The sequence below is a fragment of the Salvelinus fontinalis genome, chromosome 8 (assembly GCF_029448725.1).
Source record: "Salvelinus fontinalis isolate EN_2023a chromosome 8, ASM2944872v1, whole genome shotgun sequence".
NCBI classification, from domain to species: Eukaryota; Metazoa; Chordata; class Actinopteri; order Salmoniformes; family Salmonidae; genus Salvelinus; species Salvelinus fontinalis.
Genome location: NC_074672.1, coordinates 49,994,040 through 50,021,882, shown reverse-complemented (window position 1 = coordinate 50,021,882; position 27,843 = coordinate 49,994,040). Strand labels below are relative to the sequence as shown.

Genomic DNA, 27,843 nt, shown 5'->3' with positions numbered 1-27,843 from the left:
CAGTCTGCAGTAGGAGAGAGACAACTCTAGAGGAGAGGGTAGTCAGTCTGCAGTAGGAGAGAGACAACTCTAGAGGAGAGGGTAGACAGTCTGCAGTAGGAGAGATACAACTCTAGAGGAGAGGGTAGACAGTCTGCAGTAGGAGACAACTCTAGAGGAGAGGGTAGCCAGTCTGCAGTAGGAGAGAGACAGCTCTAGAGGAGAGGGTAGACAGTCTGCAGTAGGAGAGAGACAGCTCTAGAGGAGAGGGTAGTCAGTCAGCAGTAGGAGACAACTCTAGAGGAGAGGGTAGACAGTCAGCAGTAGGAGACAACTCTAGAGGAGAGGGTAGACAGTCTGCAGTAGGAGAGAGACAACTCTAGAGGAGAGGGTAGTCAGTCTGCAGTAGGAGACAACTCTAGAGGAGAGGGTAGTCAGTCTGCAGTAGGAGAGAGACAACTCTAGAGGAGAGGGTAGACAGTCTGCAGTAGGAGAGAGACAGCTCTAGAGGAGAGGGTAGTCAGTCTGCAGTAGGAGAGAGACAACTCTAGAGGAGAGGGTAGACAGTCTGCAGTAGGAGAGAGACAACTCTAGAGGAGAGGGTATCCAGTCTGCAGTAGGAAAGAGACAGCTCTAGAGGAGAGGGTAGACAGTCTGCAGTAGGAGACAACTCTAGAGGAGAGGGTAGACAGTCTGCAGTAGGAGAGAGACAACTCTAGAGGAGAGGGTAGCCAGTCTGCAGTAGGAGAGAGACAGCTCTAGAGGAGAGGGTAGACAGTCTGCAGTAGGAGAGAGACAACTCTAGAGGAGAGGGTATCCAGTCTGCAGTAGGAGAGAGACAGCTCTAGAGGAGAGGGTAGTCAGTCTGCAGTAGGAGAGAGACAACTCTAGAGGAGAGGGTAGACAGTCTGCAGTAGGAGAGAGACAGCTCTAGAGGAGAGGGTAGTCAGTCTGCAGTAGGAGAGAGACAACTCTAGAGGAGAGGGTATCCAGTCTGCAGTAGGAGAGAGACAACTCTAGAGGAGAGGGTCTGTCTGGTCTTCTTGTTGTGGATGATACTGTGATTCATATTGTGGTGACAGGAGATGTGTCCCAAATGGCAACCTATTCTATATATAGTGCACCAGGGTCCATAGGGTAGTGTACTACTTTAGACCAGGGTCCATAGGGGTAGTGCACTACTTTAGACCAGGGCCCATAGGGTAGTGCACTACTTTAGACCAGGGTCCATAGGGGTAGTGCACTACTTTAGACCAGGGCCCATAGGGTAGTGCACTACTTTAGACCAGGGTCCATAGGGGTAGTGCACTACTTTAGACCAGGGCCCATAGGGGTAGTGCACTACTTTAGACCAGGGTCCATAGGGGTAGTGCACTACTTTAGACCAGGGCCCATAGGGGTAGTGGTGCACTACTTTAGACCAGGGCCCATAGGGTAGTGTACTACTTTAGACCAGGGTCCATAGGGGTAGTGCACTACTTTATACCAGGGCCCATAGGGGTAGTGCACTACTTTAGACCAGGGTCCATAGGGGTAGTGCACTACTTTAGACCAGGGCCCATAGGGTAGTGTACTACTTTAGACCAGGGTCCATAGGGGTAGTGCACTACTTTAGACCAGGGCCCATAGGGGTAGTGCACTACTTTAGACCAGGGTCCATAGGGGTAGTGCACTACTTTATACCAGGGCCCATAGGGGTAGTGCACTACTTTAGACCAGGGTCCATAGGGTAGTGTACTACTTTAGACCAGGGTCCATAGGGGTAGTGCACTACTTTAGACCAGGGTCCATAGGGGTAGTGCACTACTTTAGACCAGGGTCCATATGGTAGTGTACTACTTTAGACCAGGGTCCATAGGGTAGTGTACTACTTTAGATCAGGGCCCATAGGGGTAGTGTACTACTTTAGACCAGGGTCCATAGGGGTAGTGCACTACTTTTGACCAGGGTCCATAGGGGTAGTGCACTACTTTAGACCAGGGTCCATAGGGTAGTGCACTACTTTAGACCAGGGTCCATAGGGGTAGTGTACTACTTCAGACCAGGGTCCATAGTGTAGTGCACTACTATAGACCAGGACCCATAAGGTAGTGCACTACTTTAGACCAGGGTCCATAGGGGTAGTGCACTACTTTATACCAGGGCCCATAGGGGTAGTGCACTACTTTAGACCAGGGTCCATAGGGGTAGTGCACTACTTTAGACCAGGGCCCATAGGGTAGTGTACTACTTTAGACCAGGGTCCATAGGGGTAGTGCACTACTTTAGACCAGGGCCCATAGGGGTAGTGCACTACTTTAGACCAGGGTCCATAGGGGTAGTGCACTACTTTATACCAGGGCCCATAGGGGTAGTGCACTACTTTAGACCAGGGCCCATAGGGTAGTGTACTACTTTAGACCAGGGTCCATAGGGGTAGTGCACTACTTTAGACACGGACCCATAGGGGTAGTGCACTACTTTAGACCAGGGCCCATAGGGGTAGTGACCAGGGCCCATAGGGTAGTGCACTACTTTAGACCAGGGTCCATAGGGGTAGTGCACTACTTCAGACCAGGGTCCATAGGGGTAGTGCACTACTTTAGACCAGGGTCCATAGGGGTAGGGCACTACTTTAGACCAGGGTCCATAGGGGTAGTGCAAGCCAGTTTGCTCTGTCCTGTGAAGCGAGTAGTAGTACACAGTCGCCTCTTCACTGTTGACGTTGAGACTGGTGTTTTGCGGGTACTATTTAATGAAGCTGCCAGTTGAGGACTTGTGAGGCGTCTGTTTCTCAAACTAGACACTCTAATGTACTTGTCCTCTTGCTCAGTTGTGCACCGGGGCCTCCCACTCCTCTTTCTATTCTGGTGTGAGCCAGTTTGCACTGTTCTGTGAAGGGAATAGTACACAGCGTTGTACGAGATCTTCAGTTTCTTGGCAATTTCTCGCATGGAATAGCCTTCATTTCTCAGAACAAGAATAGACTGACGAGTTTCAGAAGAAAGTTCTTTGTTTCTGGCCATTTTGAGCCTGTAATCGAACCCACAAATGCTGATGCTCCAGATACTCAACTAGTCTAAAGAAGGCCAGTTTTATTGCTTCTTTAATCAGAACAACAGTTTTCAGCTGTGCTAACATAACTGCAAAAGGGTTTTCTAATGATCAATTAGCCCTTTAAAATGATAAACTTGGATTAGCTAACACAACGTGCCATTGGAACACAGGAGGGATGGTTACTGATAATGGGCCTCTGTACGCCTATGTAGATATTCCATTAAAAATAATCCGTTTCCAGCTACAATAGTCATTTACAACATTAACAATGTAATGATGGGCCTCTGTACGCCTATGTAGATATTCCATTAAAAATAATCCGTTTCCAGCTACAATAGTCATTTACAACATTAACAATGTCTATTTCTGATCAATTTGATTGTATTTAAATGGACAAAAAAAAGAAAGATTTTCTTTAAAAAAATAAAGGCATTTCTAAGTGATCCCAAACGTTTGAACGGTAGTGTGTATATATAAATATATATTTTAAATGGTTATTTAATTTTTTTAAAGATAAGCTTGAAATGAGCTTGGTCTAATTCAGGGTTTCCCAAACTCGGTCCCGGGGCCTCTCCCCTGATCCTAGATGCACCTTCTGGTTTGTGCCCTAGCCCTACACAGCTGATTAAAATAACTCAAGCTTTCATTATTTGAATCAGCTGTGTAGTGCTAGGGCAAAAACCAAAACGTGCAGCGGGTGGGTTTAGGATCGAGTTTGGGAAACCCTGGTCTAATTGACTGAACAACCAAAAACACACACACTTACATACAGTTGAAATCAGAAGTTTACATACACCTTAGCCAAATACATTTAAACTCAGTTTTTCACAATTCCTGACATTTAATCCTAGTAAAAATGCCCTGTCTTAGATCAGTTAGGATCACCACTTTATTTTAAGAATGTGAAATGTCAGAATAATATTAGAGAGAATGATTTATTTAAGCTTTAATTTCTTTCCAAGTGGGTCAGAAGTTTACATACACTCAATTAGTATTTGGTAGCATCGCCTTTAAATTGTTTAACTTGGGTCAAACGTTTCGGGTAGCCTTCCACAAACTTGCCACGATAAGATGGGTGAATTTTGTCCCATTCCTCCTGACTGAGCTGGTGTAACTGAGTCCAGTTTGTAGGCCTCCTTGCTCGCACACACTTTTTAAGTTCTGCCCACAAATTTTCTAAAGGATTGAGGTCAGGGCTTTGTGATGGCCACTCCAATACCTAGATTTTGTTGTCCTTAAGCCATTTTGTCACAACTTTGGAAGTATGCTTGGGGTCATTGTCCATTTGGAAGACCCATCTGCGACTAAGCTTTAACTTCCTGACTGATGTCTTGAGATGTTGCTTCAATATATCCACATAATTTTTCATAATTTAAGCTAAACATGATATATGTATGTATGTATATATACACATACATACATATATATATATATATATATATACACACATACATACATATATATATATACACACATACATACATATATATATATACACATACATACATATATATATACACATACATACATATATATTTATATATATATATATATATATATATACATATATACACGCATAGATTATATATATATATATATATATACACATACATACATAGATATTTATATATATACATACATATATATATACACATACATACATATATATATATATATATACACATACATACATATATATTTATACATACATATATATACATATATACACGCATACATTATATATATATATACACATACATACATAGATATTTATATATATACATACATATATATATGCACATACATACATATATATATATATATATACACATACATACATATATATTTATACATACATATATATACATATATACACGCATACATTATATATATATATACATACATATATCATGTTTATTAAAGCAGAAGATCAACAGTAATTTGTGGTTGTTTACAGACTCATTGATCCCGCAGGATAGAATAGCCCTGGTGTTCCAGTTCATTACAACCTCTTGGTTCGGGAGTGTCTAGTCAGTCATACCATACACGCCCATCCCATGTTAACTTGATCTGTCTGCATGAAGTGGGAAATCTGCATTTATTTTCAGAATATTTAGGAAGCTGGTTAAATGATCTTGTTTTGTGATAGGCTATACTTCTGGTAACATGAGTACAGGCCTAACCTTATAATTACAGTAATGTGCGAATGAAGGGAATTGGAGCTTTTCTACCCCAATTCTCTGTATAGTTTACAGAGGCGTCACCAGCGGGACAAACTTAACTCTCATGGAGTTTTCTGTTCTTATAAAACTCTACAAATACACAACTCCAGGCGATCCATTCTTTTCACTAGTTCTCATTCTTCCCTTTCTTTCTTTTATCCCACAGCCACAAACTTAAGCAGCGAGAGAGAGAGAGAGGGAGCGGTCGTCCAACAGACTCCACCTCTAAACCCCAGCCAGTGAACGGAGAGAGACCCGACGGCATAAAAATGAGTGGTTCCCACCTCCGCCAACACCAGTCGGCCCAGCCTGCATTCAACGCCCTTTCCCCGGACAAAGACGCAGACATGCCTGCTACAGAGAAGGACCTTGCTGAGGACGCGCCGTGGAAGAAGATCCAACAGAACACGTTCACCCGCTGGTGTAACGAGCATCTGAAATGCGTCAACAAACGAATCGCCAATCTCCAGACGGACCTGGGCGACGGGCTGCGGCTCATCGGACTCCTGGAGGTGTTGAGCCAGAAGAAGATGTTCAGGAAATACAACCAGCGGCCCACTTTCCGACAGATGCAGCTCGAGAACGTCTCGGTGGCGCTCGAGTTCCTAGACAAGGAGAACATCAAGCTGGTGTCCATAGGTGGGTCAGAAAGTACTACGGTAACGTTATATCATGCTGGTGTCCATAGGTGGATGACTTAATTCAAGTGTAGTCTACCCTACCATGTAGGTGGGTGGAACCGTGAAGCTACTATAGACTATAATAACGCTCCATAGTTAGCCTACTATAGATAGACATACTGTGGTCTACTTTACATCAAGCTGGTGTCCATAGACGGGTCAAAAAGTTACTACAATTAGGCTATAGTAGGCTAATATATTGGCCAAGGTATTAACATCAAGCTGGGTTTGATCCGAACATATTTTTGGTATCAGATTGTTCTGGCAATTCTTATAGACACTTAATTGGGAGGAATGATGTGTGATATGCATTTTACATCTGTATCACAAACCATTTTTGAGAACCATGATGCAATGGTGACTTTCTATTTTTTAAAGCTCCTTTTATACCTAAATGTGCCTCCTGTAAGACCCTATGACCATTGAACAGTATGGAGTTACTTTTGTGCCATTAATATCACTACTGAAGTCCAGAACATTGAATGATATTGAAAGTGTAATATAAACCCAAGGTAAAGAAAGCAAAAAGAAAGTGTAAGAAAATAATTATATTGTAAATTAATGCTAAAAATATTTATTTTTTGAAACATTTCCAATGATATTGCAATCAATCTTCCCTCTTTGGTTGCGTTCCCCCTTTGGTTGCGTTCCCCCTTTGGTTGCGTTCCCCCTTTGGTTGCGTTCCCCCTTTGGTTGCGTTCCCCCTTTGGTTGCGTTCCCCCTTTGGTTGCGTTCCCCCTTTGGTTGCGTTCCCCCTTGGCCGTTGGGTGGCGTTCCCCCTTGGCCGTTGGGTGGCGTTCCCCCTTGGCCGTTGGGTGGCGTTCCCCCTTGGCCGTTGGGTGGCGTTCCCCCTTGGCCGTTGGGTGGCGTTCCCCCTTGGCCGTTGGGTGGCGTTCCCCCTTGGCCGTTGGGTGGCGTTCCCCCTTGGCCGTTGCTTTCGCTGGCTTGCTGTTGCTTGTTTTTTTCCGTTCATTCCAACAGCAAACCACCTGGCATCCCACTGATGGTTTGCTTCTGAAGCTATGCAGGGTCGGTCCTGCCCAGTCCCTGGTTGGGAGATGGCAGTCATGTAAAGATGTGGAAGATTGTATCTGTCCCTTGATCAGTTTGCAGTGCCTGTGGTTGAGCTAATGTTGTTCCTAGACGGTAGACTAGATGCTACAGTAGGCACTAGGCGGGTGGTCGGGGGCCGGAACATAACTGCAAATTGACTACAAGAAGCCCAAACAGATATTTTTGCCTAAAACGTAATAATTTCAAACCTTGCTTGAAATTTGTATAAGATCATGTCTAACTGTGGGAATACTTGAACAGATTTCTTAAATTAAAATCACTTGGAGCTGATTTCCTGGTTTTTACAGTCTTATGTTCAACAATAAATTCCACACAAAAAAAGGATATTTATTTTTATAAACTTGGTGGTTTGAGTCCTGAATGCTGATTGGCTGACAGCCGTGGTATATCAGACCATATACAATGGGTATGGCAAAGCATTTATTTGTACTGTTCTAATTAGGTTGGTAGCCAGTTTATACCAGCAATAAGGCATCTGGGGGGGGAGGGGGGGGGTTGTGGTATATGACCAATATACCACGGATAAGGGCTGTTCTTGTCATAACGCAACAGCTTTGACTCATTATTCTAACGGCTCCTGTTGAGTCACATGATCCATTCTAGAGATGAGAGGAGTGGAGACATCCCTCCTCGTTTCACTTCCTCCTTTCACGTAAGGACCACACCCTTTCATCTAACCAACTCTCCCTTTCTCATTCTCTCAAGTTTTATTAGTTGTATGTAGGGGATGCACATGCTATACATCGGGAGAACCTCGTCCAACCAAATGCTTTCTTGCAGGTTCCATCTGGACAATGCAACAACAACAAGACATAATAAAAGATAAGAATAGGAATATAAAGTAAATGGCTCAAACTGAGAGTTGTAGTAAGTCTGGTCGCAGTAGTTGTGATGCGTGTGGCTGTCAGTCAGTTCAAGTGTTCAGCAATCTGATGGCTTGTAGATACCAACAGGCTCCGAGACCGTTTCTATTAGACGGTAAGGGAGTGAACAGCTTGTGTGTGGGGTCCTTTACGATGCTGCGGGCATTCCCCAGGCACCGTGTCCAGGATGGGTGGGAGCACGGTCCCAGGGATGTTCTCGGCCGTCTTCACTACCCGATGAAGGGCCTTGCGGTTGTGGACGGAGCAATTCCCGTACCAGGCCGTGACGCAAGCGTTCAGGACTCTCTCGATGACGCAGCGGTAGTCTTCGGAGAGGACCAGGAAGCTGTATGCTGAATATCTACAGCCGCCCCAGGAAGTAGAGTCCTTCGTGACTCTCTCTACTGCAGTCCCGTTTTATGTGGATCGGGCATGTTCCCTGACACCACAATGCCAGTTCACTTACCACCTCCCTTATAGGCTGACTCGCCGTTGTTGGTTATCAGGTCGACAACCGTGGTGTTGTCAGCAGACTTAATGATGGCGTTGATGTGCGGTCCAACGGGGAGTACAGCAGTGTGCTCTCTTTCTGTCTTAGATATTATCTTTCTGATTTTTCCATAGCCTAAGTAATGTAAATGATCATTAGGTTGAGCCCTATAAAGTATGTTCTTTCCCAAATTACATTTTGTTTTTCCAGGTTTTCGCATTCAAGATTATACTTTTGGAAATTTTTGTCTATATACTTTCTCTCGACCATCTCTCTTTTATACTCTATTTCTCTCTACTCTCTCTGTCCCTCTCTCATTCCTCTGTCCCATCTCTTCCTGACATCGTAGCTGGGGTTTTGATATATAAAGCAGCAGGATCAATGAGTTGGCCTGGTAACACACTATATATACAAAACTGTGGACACCCCTTCAAATTAGTGGATTTGGCTATTTGAACAATAGTTGCTGACAGGTATGTAATCCAGCACACAGCCCTGCAATCTCCATAGACAAACATTGGCAGTAGAATGGCCTGTACTGAAGAGCTCAGTGACTTTCAACGTGGCACCGTCATAGGAGTCCACCTTTTCCAACAAGTCCGTTCGTCAAATTTCTGCCCTGCTAGAGCTGCACCGTTCAACAGCAAGTGCTGTTATTGTGAAGTGGAAATGTCTAGGAGCAACAACGGATCAGCCGTGAAGTGGTAGGCCACAAGCTCACAGAACGGGACAGCTGAGTGCTGAAGCGCATAGCGCTCAAATCGTCTGTCGTCCTCGGTTGCAACACTGACTACTGAGTTCCAAACTGCCTCTGAAAAGTCAGCACAAAAACTGTTCTTTCGGGAGCTTCATAGAATGGGTTTCCATGGCCAAGCAGCCGCACACAAGCCTAAGATCACTATGCGTAATGCCAAGCGTCGGCTGGAGTGGTGTGAAGCTCGCCGCCATTGGACTCCTGAGCAGTGGAAACGTGTTCTCTGGAGTGATGAATCACGCTTCGCCATATGACAGGTGTCCACATACTTTTGGTCATGTAGTGTATTTAACTCCATAAATAAAGGCAAACTTAATGAAAAATGGTATTTCTGACTAGCCACTCTCCATTCCCAACGCTCCGACGGCCCCGCGGCTAACCGGGAGACGCTCCGACGGCCCCGCGGCTAACCGGGAGACGCTCCGACGGCCCCGCGGCTAACCGGGAGACGCTCTAACCGGGAGACGCTTCGATGGCCCCGTGGCTAACCGGGAGACGCTCTAACCGGGAGACGCTCCGATGGCCCCGCGGCTAACCGGGAGACGCTCCGATGGCCCCGCGGCTAACCGGGAGACGCTCCGATGGCCCCGCGGCTAACCGGGAGACGCTCCGATGGCGGTTGGTCTAACGGAACGTCTCTGTTAGAACAACAAGCGATCAGTTGGCTGGCTGTGTGACGCACCTCTAAACCACTTGAAACCTGTTGGTGTGTGATCTAGTTTATGCACCATGTTCCATAAAGCAGTGTGTCAGTTGATGTCTCTTCTCTCTGAGCCAGAGGAATGTGGGTGTGTGCGGGGGTGTCAGGGGGTGTGTTTTCCACCCTCCCAGTTATATTTCACTTGGCCTAGCAGTGCGTGTGTGTGAGGAGAGGCAGTGATGAGGAACAATGCCTATTTAAACAGTACAGGACAGGCTGATCTGTAAAACATATAATTGGAAATGACATTTTTAAGGATCCTCTCCTCACAAATGTACTTAGACACCTAAGAGGCACAGAACCACCTTGGAGACGAGTCTTAGATTGGACCTGTTCGCTTCATTCAGAACCACCTTGGAGATGAGTCTTAGATTGGACCTGTTCGCTTCATTCAGAACCACCTTGGAGATGAGTATTAGATTGGACCTGTTCGTTTCATTCAGAACCACCTTGGAGATGAGTCTTAGATTGGACCTGTTCGTTTCATTTAGAAGTCAGGTTGTTAAGGTTACTACAAGCTCCACTCCTTTGCTCTACGTGTTTTAGCGGACATTTTTTTTGCTAACATGATATCCTCGCTAGGCCCACTTCCATTCACAAGGGGGCGATAACAAAGTATTTATTTTCATTTTGTCAAAACAAGTAAGTCACCTTCCCTCGCTAGTATTAGCTAGCTGGCAACCTGGCTTGTTGGCTTTAGCCATTTTAGCCATCTTCCCACATCTCCATGTGAAATAATAAAAAATAAATATATATACCCTGGCAAATGTTGTTCTCCTTGCTGGTAACTTAAAACATTATTCTAGTTTGATATGTTGCTTGTGTATTCATTCCCATATCGTCTAAAAATAGAACTTCATGTTTTGGTCATGGAGAAAAAAGCAGTTTTTAGCTAGTTGGCTACAGTAGCTTCTACCATTTCACAATAGCCTCTAACCTGTTTACACCTAGAATAACGGTATCACGTCTAAACTAAATACATGACGGGGCGATTCTATAACGCTACAATGTTTGTTTGAACAGTCGCTAGTTATCAATACAAAATAAGTTGCTTATTTAATGCCGTCTTGGTTTAGCAATCTTGAAGTTTTGAATTTGATTCGCGTTCCACATCGCCATGTGAAATAATTGGATTTATAATGAAATGCACTGTGAAGTGTTTTTCTACTTAACCTACAATGTTATCCCAGTTTGCTGCTTTTAATGTATTCTCCCATATCAGCTAAAAATAGGTCATCGTGTTTTAGTCATGGAGAAAAAGCCTGTTTTTAACCAGCAGCCTAGAATCACGAATATTACTTCTAAACAAAATTCATGTTTGGGGGGGATTCTAACAATGTTTGGGTTATTGTTTAAACAGTCGCTGAGATTCCATTTTTATTGCAAAATGGGCTAGTTGGATGTATAGCCTATAGATCAGATCAAGGAACCAAGCAAACTTCCTCGCCTACACAACCCCCCCCCCCCCCCCCCATGGCGACGGAAGGGACGATACCGCACGCTATAGTGTTCGTGGCAACGGGAGTACGGCGACTGTCAAAGCGCACTACAAGGAGCTTCCCCTTTTGTGACAAAGCCACTTCTACTCTCCATCGTCTCTGTTTGTGTGTTCTGTGGAGACCTCTCTCTCGTGTGTGTTCACCTGGTCCAAGTAGAGGAACAACTCCCTGGAAGGAAGAAACCTTGTTATGGACAGTGGAGGACAACAGAATGTTCCGGCGGAGGGGGGGGGGGGGGACAGGGGAGTAGGGCTGGGAATTACCAGGGACCTCACGATGTGATATCACCATACTGAGGGACCTCACGATGTGATATCCCCATACTGAGGGACCTCACGATGTGATATCCCCATACTGAGGGACCTCACCATGCTAAATTATCACCATGCTTAGGTGCTGATATGTATTGAATTGCCGGGGACCTCGCAATACGATAGCACTGAAACTGTGGTTTTAGTGAGATTAGATGTTCCTAACCTATTGCTCACCACATGTCGTCTGCAGAGGGACAAGAGAGCCATGAGAACTAGACGTTTTGATCAGTCATGGAAATAAGTGCTGAAAACAATTTGTCTCTATTTAAAAAAAAAAAAAAAATCAGACACTGGACTTTAGGTACAGCCAACTGACACACAAATAGGATTGCGACATTGTCAAACATGCCTGATATGAAATGCCCCCCCCCCCCCCCCCCCCCCCTTCATCACTAGCAGAGAGGAGCATTCAGTAATGGAGTAAATGGAGCTCTTCCTGTTTTCTGCTCATTATCATAACTTCCTGTCTGTGGGCATGGCCACGGTGCTGTTGGCACGAGTCATCAGTTGAGAAACGATTGACTTTTTTGTAAGCTGTCTGACATTTTGGTCAATTACGGTGTTAGAGCGCAGTGCCACTCGGGAGCCCTAAGGCACTGCATCTCAGTGTGTGAGGCGTCACTGCAGACACCCTGGTTCGAATCCAGACTGTATCACAACCGGCCGTGATTGGGAGTCCCATAGGGCGATGCACAATTGGCCCAGCATCGTCCGGTGTTGGTCGTCATTGTAAATAAGAGTTTGTTCTTAACGGACTTGCCTAGTTAAATATAATCTTAATCTCTGCTTTCATTTTAGTTTAAATGTTCTTGCCATCACTGTAGTTTAAATGTCTGCAGATCAGCCTTGAATGTCATGAGTAGCTATGTTGGATATGATCAGGGCATGGCTGCCTAGGACACTAGATGGCTGCTGTTCACACAACCAGTAAAAACAGTCTTCAGTTTAAACCTAGGTTTTTAGCTCTAACCTCTAAGCTCAGAGCTGTTTAATTCCGGGTCCTGGATGGCCGACTACAAACTAGCCTGGTGGACACCTTCAAGTTCCTCAGCGTACACATCATTGACAATCTGAAATAGTCCACCCACACGGTGTGGTGATTTCATTGGTCCTCAACTTGCAGCTTAGACACTTCATTCAGGATAAATAGTTATCCCTGAGTTTGCCTGCCCCCGGAGAAAGTTAGTTCTGAAGGATTCGTTGCCATAGAAATGTACCTGGCTAAAAGGTGAGCCACATTTTGTGAACTCAGAGTGGCTCTGGTAGGTAGTTACACTCCCCTGGTGTCCCAGGTCTGCATTAGGCCCCTGATTGGAAGCCCTCCAGGACCAACGTTGAACAGCCCTGTCTGCTGGAGCTCTGTGGTGGGTGTAGCTGTAGTTAGACCTAGTGGAGCTCATGAGGAATCTGTGGTGGGTGTAGCTGTAGTTAGACCTAGTGGAGCTCATGAGGAATCTGTGGTGGGTGTAGCTGTAGTTAGACCTAGTGGAGCTCATGAGGAATCTGTGGTGGGTGTAGCTGTAGTTAGACCTAGTGGAGCTCATGAGGAATCTGTGGTGGGTGTAGCTGTAGTTAGACCTAGTGGAGCTCATGAGGAATCTGTGGTGGGTGTAGCTGTAGTTAGACCTAGTGGAGCTCATGAGGAATCTGTGGTGGGTGTAGCTGTAGTTAGACCTAGTGGAGCTCATGAGGAATCTGTGGTGGGTGTAGCTGTAGTTAGACCTAGTGGAGCTCATGAGGAATCTGTGGTGGGTGTAGCTGTAGTTAGACCTAGTGGAGCTCATGAGGAATCTGTGGTGGGTGTAGCTGTAGTTAGACCTAGTGGAGCTCATGAGGAATCTGTGGTGGGTGTAGCTGTAGTTAGACCTAGTGGAGCTCATGAGGAATCTGTGGTGGGTGTAGCTGTAGTTAGACCTAGTGGAGCTCATGAGGAATCTGTGGTGGGTGTAGCTGTAGTTAGACCTAGTGGAGCTCATGAGGAATCTGTGGTGGGTGTAGCTGTAGTTAGACCTAGTGGAGCTCATGAGGAATCTGTGGTGGGTGTAGCTGTAGTTAGACCTAGTGGAGCTCATGAGGAATCTGTGGTGGGTGTAGCTGTAGTTAGACCTAGTGGAGCTCATGAGGAATCTGTGGTGGGTGTAGCTGTAGTTAGACCTAGTGGAGCTCATGAGGAATCTGTGCCAGCAAGCCCATTGTTACGAAACAGCATGAGGCATTGAGGAACATGTCATTCCCTTTTGTCTTCCATTGGTTCTATGTGAGACACACAGCTCTAACCCATGTGTGTTGACATGCGCTAGGCCAGAAGACCACATGACTTTTTGTGCCGGGGTCGTAGTTCGCTTGGAGCGGTGACCAGTCCAATCAGTGCTGCTACTTCTGGTAGCACCCTGCTAGCTTTAGTGGAGAGATTGACCGGGACCCCAAAATGAACACTCCAACTTCATGACCAATGCTAGGATCTTATTGGCTGAAGCCATGTAGCACAGACCTCTCTCTCTCTCTCAGCCAATCAGAGATAGGCTCTTTGAGCCTGTAAAACGTCCCCATTCTTCCCACTCTCCTCTCCTCCATCATCCGTCTGTAATGTGAGCCCTGGTAGGAATGGGTGGAGAGGAGAGGGGGAGGAGAGGAATGGGTGGGCGGATAGCAGTCAGTTTGGGTCTTTCCTTTTAAGGCAAAAAACAAGGAACTTTTCCGAGGGAGGGAGGGAGAGTTTTTAGTGGAAGAAGCAGAAAAGGAAGTGTAGCTAGCTGTTGTGGTGCGGCCTGCGTGTTCGAGGATAGAAGAGTTTAGCCAACTGTTAGTCAGGTTTGGGTTCTGACTCATGTACGCTCACACTGAACAAAAATAATACTACAGGAACAAAACTTTTGACAAACTGGGGACATTTTGTTTGTCCCCACAAGGTTCAAATGCTATTTCTAGAGTTAAGGTTAGAATTAGGAGTTTGTTTTCAGGTTAGGGAAAATTAGAATTTTTTTTAAAAATTGGAATAGATTGTGTCCCCAAATGGTTAGTTATACAAGTGTGTGTCAGTGATAAGGCCAGTGTGGAATGTGTGTCATTTCCTCTGGGTGTTCTGTCTGGGAGCTGTGGTCACTGCGACTCCCACCCATTCCCTTTCCTCCTCCCCAGTCATGACTCGGCTGTGTTTTATCACAGTTTTTAGAACATTAATAAAACCACACTGTTGGAGGCCAAACAACGGTACAAAATGCATCCCATGACGTTTTCACAAGGAAACGACGCTTGATTTTCTATAGATGTACAACAATTCAGGATAGTTTGAATAACTCGCTAACAGACAGTGAATGGGGAATGCTAACTCGCTAACAGACAGTGAATGGGGAATGCTAACTCGCTAACAGACAGTGAATGGGGAATGCTAACTCGCTAACAGACAGTGAATGGGGAATGCTAACTCGCTAACAGACAGTGAATGGGGAGGCTAACTCGCTAACAGACAGTGAATGGGGAGGCTAACTCGCTAACAGACAGTGAATGGGGAGGCTAACTCGCTAACAGACAGTGAATGGGGAGGCTAACTCGCTAACAGACAGTGAATGGGGAGGCTAACTCGCTAACAGACAGTGAATGGGGAGGCTAACTCGCTAACAGACAGTGAATGGGGAGGCTAACTCGCTAACAGACAGTGAATGGGGAGGCTAACTCGCTAACAGACAGTGAATGGGGAGGCTAACTCGCTAACAGACAGTGAATGGGGAGGCTAACTCGCTAACAGACAGTGAATGGGGAGGCTAACTCGCTAACAGACAGTGAATGGGGAGGCTAACCAAAGATTAACACACACACAGCGGCACGGCGGGCTTCCTAGCTCCCGCCTATCCTTTCTTTGGATTGGTGGATACAGGTCATTATTGTAATCCTTTTTTGAATATTCGATGAGGGTTGTTGCCGTCTACCGCCTGTATTAATTAGTAGGGAGATATTAGTAGCCTCATGCATATGCATAGCAATCTCGTGACAACTCCGATACAGTGTTTTATTTTCTTAAAGTTGCCGGGATGTCACGTGTCGTAATTGCAGTATATCAGTACACTCGTAACAATTTAAGCATTATAAAACTAATATGTCAGACTCCAGCCACCCTAGTCATAGACTGTTCTCTTTGCTACCGGAGTGCCAAGTCTAGGTCCAAGAGGCTTCTAAACAGCTTCTACCCTCCCCAAGCCATAAGACTCCTGAACAGCTAGTCAAAGGGCTACCCAGACTATTTGCATTGCCCCCCCCCCCCCTCTATACTGCTGCTACTCTGTTATCATCTATGCATAATCACTTTAATAACTCTATCTACATATTACCTCGACACCGGTGCCCCCGCACATTGACTCTGTACCGGTACCCCCTGTATATAGCCTCCACATTGACTCTGTACCGGTACCCCCTGTATATAGCCTCCACATTGACTCTGTACCGGTACCCCCTGTATATAGCCTCCACATTGACTCTGTACCGTAACACCCTGTATATAGCCTCCACATTGACTCTGTACTGGTACCCCCCTGTATATAGCCTCCACATTGACTCTGTACCGTAACACCCTGTATATAGCCTCCACATTGACTCTGTACAGGTACCCCCTGTATATAGCCCCCACATTGACTCTGTACCGGTACCCCCTGTATATAGCCTCCACATTGACTCTGTACCGGTACCCCCTGTATATAGCCTCCACATTGACTCTGTACCGGTACCCCCTGTATATAGCCTCCACATTGACTCGGTACCGGTACCCCCTGTATGTAGCCTCCACATTGACTCTGTACCGTAATACCCTGTATATAGCCTCCACATTGACTCTGTACCAATACCCCCTGTATATAGCCTCCACATTGACTCTGTACCGGTACCCCCTGTATATAGCCTCCACATTGACTCTGTACCGGTACCCCCTGTATATAGCCTCCACATTGACTCTGTACCGGTACCCCCTGTATATAGCCTCCACATTGACTCTGTACCGCAACACCCTGTATATAGCCCCCACATTGACTCTGTACCGGTACCCCGAGTATGTAGCCTCCACATTGACTCTGTACCGGTACCCCCAGTATGTAGCCTCCACATTGACTCTGTACCGGTACCCCCAGTATGTAGCCTCCACATTGACTCTGTACCGGTACCCCCTGTATATAGCCTCCACATTGACTCTGTACCGGTACCCCCTGTATATAGCCTCCACATTGACTCTGTACCGGTACCCCCTGTATATAGCCTCCACATTGACTCTGTACCGGTACCCCCAGTATGTAGCCTCCACATTGACTCTGTACGGTACCCCCTGTATATAGCCTCCACATTGACTCTGTACCGGTACCCCCTGTATGTAGCCTCCACATTGACTCTGTACCGGTACCCCCTGTATGTAGCCTCCACATTGACTCTGTACCGGTACCCCCTGTATGTAGCCTCCACATTGACTCTGTACCGGTACCCCCTGTATGTAGCCCTGCTATTGTTATTTACCTCCTTTATACAATAATAGCCGATCTGCATTCACTCCACTGTGAATGGTCCTGGCGCAATCAAAAGTGTTAAGGGAAGCCAGTTGCGATTTGGCTTCACACCTATCACATCAAAAGCCAAAGGCCATTGAATTGTTGTATGAAGATAGGGATTTGGACTTGTGGTTTTACTTAATTCTCTGTACTGGCCAATGACTATAACGGCGATTCTGATCCAACCATTAATTTGTGCATCTTGCCTGAGAGGATGAACGTTAAATATGTAGAATGCTAATGTTAACTAGCTGGCTAATCAGCATTAAGCTTAGCAAGCAAGTATTTTAGCCAGGTAGCCTAGGACAACAAAACTAAAACATGGACAGGAGGATGGCTTTGGCATTTCTCTACAAGTAGGGTGAGTCAACATGTTTATTCTACCTGCACAAACACGCACACCGAAATCGGAACCATGAATAGCCACATGATATTTACCTTACGTTGATTGGACTAAATAATCGTTTTTGATATCATTTAGTTGTCACTGTATTAGACTAAGCAGAGGAGATTTGATGTTGAGATGGTGCTGGAGTAGTGAAGGCAGCTCCTGTTTTTCTTTGTAACTCTCCGGTGTTATAAATCAACAGTTTGTTAGTCTGAAAATGTGGGAAACATTACCCTGATTGACCATGCTGTAGGACATATAACTGTTACATGCAATATTCTTTATGGACTTAACTAGACAAGGTTGCTCCTTTGGTTTTGTGATGAACCACAGGTGTGGTTGAATTTATTCTGCCACTGTCTTATTGTCTCTTGCCTTTAGGCCTCTATATCACGGCGTCAAGGCATATGAACTAACAGGTTATAGACCAAACAACACAGGTTCTACTATGGCTTTTTTTGTTTGTTGCTTCCCCAGTGATTTTTATCCTCGCACTGTTACTGAACAGACAGTCAATAAGGAGGGGGGCTAGCTAACGGACCGTGACTGGGGGGGGGCTAGCTAACGGACCGTGACTGGGGGGGGGGGCTAGCTAACGGACCGTGACTGGGGGGGGGGGCTAGCTAACGGACCGTGACTGGGGGGGGGCTAGCTAACGGACCGTGACTGGGGGGGGCTAGCTAACGGACCGTGACTGTGGGGGGGGCTAGCTAACGGACCGTGACTGTGGGGGGGGCTAGCTAACGGACCGTGACTGTGGGGGGGGGGGCTAGCTAACGGACCGTGACTGTGTGGGGGGGGCTAGCTAACGGACCGTGACTGTGGGGGGGGGGCTAGCTAACGGACCGTGACTGGGGGGGGGGGCTAGCTAACGGACCGTGACTGTGGGGGGGGCTAGCTAACGGACCGTGACTGTGGGGGGGGCTAGCTAACGGACCGTGACTGTGGGGGGGGCTAGCTAACGGACCGTGACTGGGGGGGGCTAGCTAACGGACCGTGACTGTGGGGGGGGCTAGCTAACGGACCGTGACTGTGGGGGGGGCTAGCTAACGGACCGTGACTGTGGGGGGGGGCTAGCTAACGGACCCTGAATACTCTGAACGCTATTCAGAATTTCTCATATTCCTCCAGCAGAAATGGCTTCCATGTACTTGTTGCTTATTTGTGCATTTCACCCTTTTGGGTTGTAAGGCTCGTATGAATGTCCTGCTTAATCTAATGTTGGTGTCGTACTAGCAAATCAACTGCATTGTACTTCAAACCTCTTACTTCAACCAGTAAAATGGCTCTTTGGCTAGCTTTGCTTCCAGTCCATGTCAATGAGCGTAAGCATTCTAGCTAACAATTGATGAATTCAAATTTTTTATTTTGCACCTTTTAACAACCAAATATAATCTTAGCGACTGTTTTGCTCAATATTCAAAACAACATTGTAAGCCTTTGAGAACCGTAAAAGGATTCCACTCATGTTTGATGGCTTTCTCTGTCAGACACGCACCGACACAACAAAAGGAGGATTCTTGTCTCCTGGATTGTGTTGCCTCAGCATTCCTCCAGCAAGCACCAGCGTGTGAGGAGTGTCAACACATCTTTATCGAGTTAGAACTCAGGCTGTGCCTTCTCCCCGTCCTGGGGGCTTGTTTTTATCACACCGCCCTTAGGACCTGATGAGCAATTACCCCAATCCTGTGTGCTGAAGACATGTGTGGGCTGGTCTGTGGTTGCATCACTCTTGCACTGATCTCTCATCTCCCAGTCACCAATCCAACCCCAACCTCTACAGCTCTTCTCCAATCTTAATCCAACACCCCCCCTCTCTACAGCTCTACTCTAATCCAACCCCACCCTCTACAGCGCTACTCCAATCCTAATCCAAGCCCACCCTCTCTACAGCTCTATTCCAATCCAAGCCCACCCTCTCTACAGCTCTTCTCCAATCTTAATCCAACCCCACCCTCTCTACAGCTCTACTCCAATCCTAATCCAACCCCACCCTCTACAGCTCTACTCCAATCCCAATCCAACCCCACCCTCTACAGCTCTTCTCCAATCCTAATCCAACCCCACCCTCTCTACAGCTCTACTCCAATCCAAGCCCACCCTCTACAGCTCTTCTCCAATCTTAATCCAAGCCCACCCTCTACAGCTCTTCTCCAATCTTAATCCAAGCCCACCCTCTACAGCTCTTCTCCAATCTTAATCCAAGCCCACCCTCTACAGCTCTACTCCAATCCAAGCCCACCCTCTACAGCTCTACTCTAATCCAACCCCACCCTCTACTCTAATTCAACCTCACCCTCTACAGCTCTACTCCAATCCTAATCCAACCCCACCCTCTACAACTCTTCTGCAATCTTAATCCAAGCCCACCCTCTCTACAGCTCTACTCCAATCCTAATCCAACCCCACCCTCTCTACAGCTCTTCTCCAATCCTAATCCAAGCCCACCCTCTCTACAGCTCTACTCCAATCCTAATACAACCCCACCCTCTACAGCTCTACTCCAATCCTAATCCAACCCCACCCTCTACAGCTCTACTCCAATCCTAATCCAACCCCACCCTCTACAGCTCTACTCCAATCCTAATTCAACCCCACCCTCTACAGCTCTACTCCAATCCTAATCCAACCCCACCCTCTCTACAGCTCTACTCCAATCCTAATCCAACCCCACCCTCTCTACAGCTCTACTCCAATCCTAATTCAACCCCACCCTCTACAGCTCTGCTCCAATCCTAATCCAACCCCACCCTCTCTACAGCTCTGCTCCAATCCTAATCCAACCCCACCCTCTCTACAGCTCTGCTCCAATCCTAATCCAACCCCACCCTCTCTACAGCTCTGCTCCAATCCTAATCCAACCCCACCCTCTCTACAGCTCTGCTCCAATCCTAATCCAAGCCCACCCTCTCTACAGCTCTGCTCCAATCCTAATCCAAGCCCACCCTCTCTACAGCTCTGCTCCAATCCTAATCCAAGCCCACCCTCTCTACAGCTCTGCTCCAATCCTAATCCAAGCCCACCCTCTCTACAGCTCTGCTCCAATCCTAATCCAAGCCCACCCTCTCTACAGCTCTGCTCCAATCCTAATCCAAGCCCACCCTCTCTACAGCTCTGCTCCAATCCTAATCCAAGCCCACCCTCTCTACAGCTCTGCTCCAATCCTAATCCAAGCCCACCCTCTCTACAGCTCTGCTCCAATCCTAATCCAAGCCCACCCTCTCTACAGCTCTGCTCCAATCCTAATCCAAGCCCACCCTCTCTACAGCTCTACTCCAATCCTAATCCAAGCCCACCCTCTCTACAGCTCTTCTCCTCCCCCTTATCCTAGATCTGCATATTCATATTACTGTCTCTCCTCCAGACTCCAAGGCCATAGTGGATGGTAACCTGAAGCTGATCCTTGGCATGGTGTGGACTCTGATCCTCCACTACTCCATCTCCATGCCCATGTGGGACGAGGAGGAGGAGGGGGGCGACGGCCAGCAGAAGACCCCGAAACAGAGGCTTCTGGGATGGATCCAGAACAAGCTCCCAGAGATCCCCATCCACAACTTCAGCAGAGACTGGCAGAGTGGCAGAGCACTGGGGGCGCTGGTCGACAGCTGTGCTCCAGGTAGGTTAGGGGTTAAAGGTCGGAGGGTAGGGTGAGAGCGGTGGTAGATGGGTAGTCACAAGGGGCTTGTTTCAAAGACCTTAGTTAGCATTGTCCTTTTTTAGAAATAGTTGTGTGTTTTCTAAGTGTAAATAACGTGTTGTTATAGGCCTGTGCCCTGACTGGGACCAGTGGGACCAGACTAAACCGGTGGACAACGCCCGTGAGGCCATGCAACAGGCTGATGACTGGCTGGGTATCCCTCAGGTACGCTAGCTACGCTAACCGTCATATTGGAAATCATGCTACCATCACCGCCATTATCATTACAGAGCTGCGATGCTGTCTCTAGGTGACACTGAGTACAGTCAGCTTCATGGCATTAGCCTAGTATTTGTGTGCAGTGCTGAGATGCCACGTGGGCAGGGTTTTCGTGCGAGGTTGGCAGATCTGGAGAAGTTGGTAGCGTGCCGTCAGTTATATCTGTGGTTGGTGTTTCCTCCCACACCAGTTCTCAGAACAACGCTCTCTTCCCCTGTCTCTGTGGCGTGTGAGTGAGTGGCGTGTGAGTGAGTGCTTTGTGCAGCTTGAGGTAGTGGTTAAGGTCTACATTAAATCACGCTACCCTCTGCTGCAGGTGTGTGTGTGTGTGTCTAAACAGTGTGTGCCATCTGGTTTCCTAGGTGATAACCCCAGAGGAAATCGTTGACCCCAATGTAGATGAACATTCCGTGATGACATACCTGTCCCAGTTCCCCAAGTCCAAACTGAAACCTGGCGCTCCCCTGCGCCCCAAACTGAACCCCAAGAAGGCCCGGGCATACGGACCAGGTACACATCAACACACACATGTTTTCCTCTGTCTCTCACACATACACCACACATCTAAATGATTTCCTCTGTCTCACACCTCTCTTGCTCTCTCTCTCCCTCTCTCTCTTTCTCCAGGTATAGAGCCAGTAGGTAATGTTGCTCTCTCTCCCTCTCTCTCTTTCTCCAGGTATAGAGCCAGTAGGTAATGTTGCTCTCTCTCCCTCTCTCTCTTTCTCCAGGTATAGAGCCAGTAGGTAATGTTGCTCTCTCTCTCCCTCTCTCTCTTTCTCCAGGTATAGAGCCAGTAGGTAATGTTGCTCTCTCTCTTTCTCCAGGTATAGAGCCAGTAGGTAATGTTGCTCTCTCTCTCCCTCTCTCTCTTTCTCCAGGTATAGAGCCAGTAGGTAATGTTGCTCTCTCTCTTTCTCCAGGTATAGAGCCAGTAGGTAATGTTGCTCTCTCTCTCTCCCTCTCTTTCTCCAGGTATAGAGCCAGTAGGTAATGTTGTCATGAAGAAGGCGGTGTTTACAGTGGAGACCATCAGTGCTGGGATGGGAGAGGTGCTGGTGTATGTAGAGGACCCTGCCGGACACAGAGAGGAGGTATACACACACACACACACACACACACACACACAATATACATTTGAAGTCGGAAGTTTACATACACTTAGAATGGAGTCATTAAAACTAGTTTTTCAACCACTCCACAAATTTCTTGTTAATAAACTAGTTTTGGCCAGTCGGTTAGGACATCTACTTTGTGCATGACACAAGTCCTTTTTACAACAATTGTTTACACAGTCAGAAGTTTACATCCACTAAGTGTGCTTTGCCTTTAAACAGCTTTGAAAATTACAGAAAATTATGTCTTGGCTTTAGAAGCTTCTGATAGGCTAATGGACATCATTTGAGTCAATTGGAGGTGTACCTGTGGATGTATTTCAAGGCCTACCTTCAAACTCAGTGCCTCTTTGCTTGACATCATGGGAAAATCAAAAGAAATCAGCCAAGACCTCAGGAAAAAAGTCAGGTTCATCCTTGGGAGCAATTTCCAAACGCCTGAAGGTACCACGTTCATCTGTACAAACAATAGTACACAAGTATAAACACCATGGGACACGCAGCCGTCATACCGCTCAGGAAGGAGACGCGTTCTGTCTCCTAGAGATGAACGTACTTTGGTGTGAAAAGTGCAAATCAATCCCAGAACAACAGCAAAGAACCTTGTGAAGATGCTGGAGGAAACGGGTACAAAAGGATCTATATCCACAGTAAAACGAGTCCCATATCGACATAACCTGAAACGCCGCTCAGCAAGGAAGTAGCCACTGCTTTAAAATTGCCAATAAAAGCCAGACTACGGTTTGCAACTGCACATAGGGACAAAGATCATACTTTTTTGAGAAATGTCTTCTGGTTTGATGAAACAAAAATATAACTGTTTGGCCATAGTGACCATCGTTAAGTTTGGAGGGAAAAGGGGGAGGCTTGCAAGCCGAAGAACACCATCCCAACCTTGAAGCACGGGGGTGGCAGCATCATGTTGTGGGGGTGCTTTACTGCAGGAGGGACTGGTGCACTTCACAAAATAGATAGCATCATGAGGTAGAAAAATGATGTGGATATATTGAAGCAACATCTCAAGACATCAGTCAGGAAGTTAAAGCTTGGTCGCAAATGGGTCAGCCAAATGGACAATAACCCCAAGCATACTTCCAAAGTTGTGGCAAAATGGCTTAAGGACAACAAAGTCAATGTATTGGAGTGGCCATCACAAAGCCCTGATCTCAATCCTATAGAAAATATGTGGGCAGAACTGAAAAAGCTTGTGCGAGCAAGGAGGCCTACAGACCTGACTCAGTTACACCAGCTCTGTCAGGAGGAATGGGCCAAAATTCACCCAACTTATTGTGGGAAGCTTGTGGAAGGCTACCTGAAATGTTTGACCCAAGTTAAACAATTTAAAGGCAATGCTACCAAATACTAATTGAGTGTATGTGAACTTCTGACCCACTGGGAATGTGATGAAAGAAATAAAAGCTGAAATAAATAATTCTCTACTTTTATTTTGACATCTCACATTTTTTAAATAGTGGTGATCCTAACTGACCTAAGACAGGGAATTTTTACTAGGATTAAATGTCAGGAATTGTGGAAAGCGGAGTTCAAATTTATTTGGCAAAGGTGTATGTAAACTTCTGACTACATTATAAAAATAAAGCCAATTTGATGGAATATAAAATACACCATTTTTTTTTTATCTTCATAGAAATGCTACCAAAAATAATTTACTGAAACTTGTTAGAAATGGAGTTAGCTATGATTCACCAAAGTACTTTAAGGATATGTTTTCATTTCAGTCTCCTCCAACCGAAGTTAATTGTAAGGATTTTCTTTTCTATTATTAATTGTAAAATTTAACAGCTGTCCAGAAAGATTAATTTGAAGGCCAAATTACAGAGGAGGAACTTCTTAATTAAAGCCTTTAAGTGTGGGAAAACTCCAAGGCTGGATGGCATACCAGTGGCGGTATACCAAACCTTTATGATGTACTCAGGACTGTTCTTAGCATGTTGTAACCACTCCTATGTAAATGGTCGCTTATCGGACACTCGGCAAGAAGATCTGATTTCATTATTACTGAAACAGGATACAAGTTAAAACAATTGAAGGACCCATACTCTTCAGTGTTGTGACGCAAAATGTATAGAATTTAAAAGGTATTGTCGGATAATTATTTATCCTAATCAGACGAGTTTTTTTTTTTTTTACATGGACGATACATTGGAGATAATATAAGACAGTACTAGAAACAATAGAACACTAAAATCAGGGAAACCAGGCCTGGTTTTCATAGCTGACTTTGAAAAGGCTTTTTGATAAAGTACGACTGGAGTTTATATATAAATGCCTGGAATATTTACATTTTGGAGACTCCCTTATACAATGGGTTAAAGTTATGTATAGTAACCCGAGGTGTAAAATAGTCAATGGCTACTTCTCAGTTTTAAACCGTCAAGAGGAGTAAAACAAGGTTGTCCACTATCCACTAAAAATAGAATATCTTACTACCATGGAAAGGAAAATACCTGTATTTGTGGAAAAATCACCCTGGTTAACTCTTTAGTCAGTTCACAATTTACCGATTTTCTGATGGTCTTGCCCTACACCTAGTGAACAGTAATTTAAATTGAGAGATATAAAAATGACATTTTATTTGGAACGGCAAGCCAGACACACTTTTAAATGGGTTTATTTATATAATGAATATGAATTCGGGCTGCAGAAATTAAAACAGACCTTTCACTAAAGGCTTCAGTCATACAAAAGTTAAATCCGAACCTGTTCTCTAGCAAATTAGTAAGAATGTCTCACCCGATGTTCAAGAAAGGCCTTTTTCCCTTTGTTCAGATTACAACCTCTCCCTCTGTTCAGTTACACTTTCCCTTTCAGTTATTTTAAAACAAGTCATAGAAAGTTGATGTATTTCTATTTAATCCACCAGAAAAGACAGAATAAATAATATAACAAATATTGTGGTTAAATTCAAATATAATAAAAAAGAAACCAAAAAAAGTATAATATTTGTAAATTCTATCATAACTCCACCAGTCCTATTTATGTCACACAGGCAGCTAACAAAATGCATGGAAATGTCCGCTCAAATTACAACTAATTGCAGCATTACCGGAAAAAATGGAGGAGGCAGGTGGAAGGGGGAAAATGTAGGGAGCTTGTCTGTCGGCCTTGCATTAAAGACCATAATTGGTTAAAGAAAACTGATCAATAAATAAACAAGTATCCCAGTTTGGCTCAGAGCGACCGCGGCTGTCTCTGGTATGTCAAAATTGCTTAATTTTTTTTACTTATGAAGCTTTAATTTTGAATTTGTTCAAATTAATTATTACATAATCAAGATGTGTTGTGGATAAATGTCACTACTGTAGTCGCTCTGGATAAATGACCGAGTCATCTGCTTAATGACTAAAATGTAAAATAATGAAAAGGGCTGTCTGGTAGCCTCAATAAATAGACCAAGACTTGAACAAGTCATTGCATGTATAGATTTATTTTTTTACTTGGAAAAAAAACAGGACTTGACTTGTTCTTAGAATGCACAACCTTGACTCGACCCGCTTTATTTGGGACTCTACTTAAGACTGACCTTGTGGCTTGAGACTCGCTTGTGACTTGGTCCCACCTCTGGCACACACACACAAACCGCTTAAACATAATGTCTTCCCCTGGTGTCTGACATTCTCTCTCTCTCTCTCTCTCTCTCTCTGTGACATCTCACGCTTTCTCTCTCCAATTCAAAGAGCTTAATTGGCATGGGAAACATATATTTACATTTACAAATCTTGCTGCTGTGATGGCACACTGTAGAGTTTATCAAAATTGGATTTATTTTTGAATTCTTTCTATGTAATCTAAGGGAAATATGTCTCTCTACGGTCATACATTTGGCAAGAGGATAGGAAGTGCAGCTCAGTTTCCACCTCATTTTGTAGGCAGTGTGCACATAGCCTGTTTTCTCTTGAGAGCCAGGTGATGGCTTTCATGGAAGGTTTGGGAATTGCTTACTTTTAGGTGGCTGTGAAATTGAATGTCTCTTTTCTGTATTTTGATAATTAGCGAGTGTCTCTCTCTATCCTCCCCGTCAGGCCAAGGTGACAGCCAACAACGATAAGAATCGTACCTACTCCGTCTTCTACATTCCCAAAGTCACTGGGATGCACAAGGTAAGCCTAACCTTCAGTCTTCATTTCTACCCTAAATTAACTTAATCCCAGGTGACGGTGCTGCTTGGTAACTGTTACCAGGTGACGGTGCTGTTTGGTAACTGTGTTATACTAGGTGACGGTGCTGTTTGGTAACTGTGTTACCAGGTGACGGTGCTGTTTGGTAACTGTGTTATACCAGGTGACGGTGCTGTTTGGTAACTGTGTTATACCAGGTGACGGTGCTGTTTGGTAACTGTTATACCAGGTGACGGTGCTGTTTGGTAACTGTTATACTAGGTGACGGTGCTGTTTGGTAACTGTTATACTAGGTGACGGTGCTGCTTGGTAACTGTTATACTAGGTGACGGTGCTGCTTGGTAACTGTGTTTTACTAGGTGACGGTGCTGTTTGGTAACTGTGTTACCAGGTGACGGTGCTGTTTGGTAACTGTGTTACCAGGTGACGGTGCTGTTTGGTAACTGTGTTACCAGGTGACGGTGCTGTTTGGTAACTGTGTTATACCAGGTGACGGTGCTGTTTGGTAACTGTGTTATACCAGGTGACGGTGCTGTTTGGTAACTGTGTTACCAGGTGACGGTGCTGTTTGGTAACTGTGTTACCAGGTGACGGTGCTGTTTGGTAACTGTTACCAGGTGACGGTGCTGTTTGGTAACTGTTACCAGGTGACGGTGCTGTTTGGTAACTGTGTTACCAGGTGACGGTGCTGTTTGGTAACTGTGTTACCAGGTGACGGTGCTGTTTGGTAACTGTGTTACCAGGTGACGGTGCTGTTTGGTAACTGTGTTACCAGGTGACGGTGCTGTTTGGTAACTGTGTTACCAGGTGACGGTGCTGTTTGGTAACTGTGTTACCAGGTGACGGTGCTGTTTGGTAACTGTGTTACCAGGTGACGGTGCTGTTTGGTAACTGTGTTACCAGGTGACGGTGCTGTTTGGTAACTGTGTTACCAGGTGACGGTGCTGTTTGGTAACTGTGTTATACCAGGTGACGGTGCTGTTTGGTAACTGTGTTATACTAGGTGACGGTGCTGTTTGGTAACTGTGTTATACCAGGTGACGGTGCTGTTTGGTAACTGTGTTATACCAGGTGACGGTGCTGTTTGGTAACTGTGTTATACCAGGTGACGGTGCTGTTTGGTAACTGTGTTATACCAGGTGACGGTGCTGT

General features: G+C 45.6%; 1 protein-coding gene across 3 annotated transcripts in view; it reads left to right on the top strand.

The window, feature by feature from the left end:
- Positions 1-27,843, top strand: part of LOC129861376 (filamin-A-like) — a 92,138-nt gene that overhangs the window by 10,131 nt on the left and 54,164 nt on the right. For all 3 annotated transcript variants that reach the window (XM_055932762.1, XM_055932764.1, XM_055932763.1), the window contains exons 2-7: positions 5,404-5,876; positions 20,886-21,137; positions 21,286-21,383; positions 21,800-21,947; positions 22,413-22,531; positions 26,596-26,673. In XM_055932762.1, coding sequence (XP_055788737.1) covers positions 5,507-5,876; positions 20,886-21,137; positions 21,286-21,383; positions 21,800-21,947; positions 22,413-22,531; positions 26,596-26,673 — 1,065 coding nt within the window. In that variant the 5' untranslated portion in view covers positions 5,404-5,506. The remainder of the gene's footprint in view (positions 1-5,403; positions 5,877-20,885; positions 21,138-21,285; positions 21,384-21,799; positions 21,948-22,412; positions 22,532-26,595; positions 26,674-27,843) is intronic.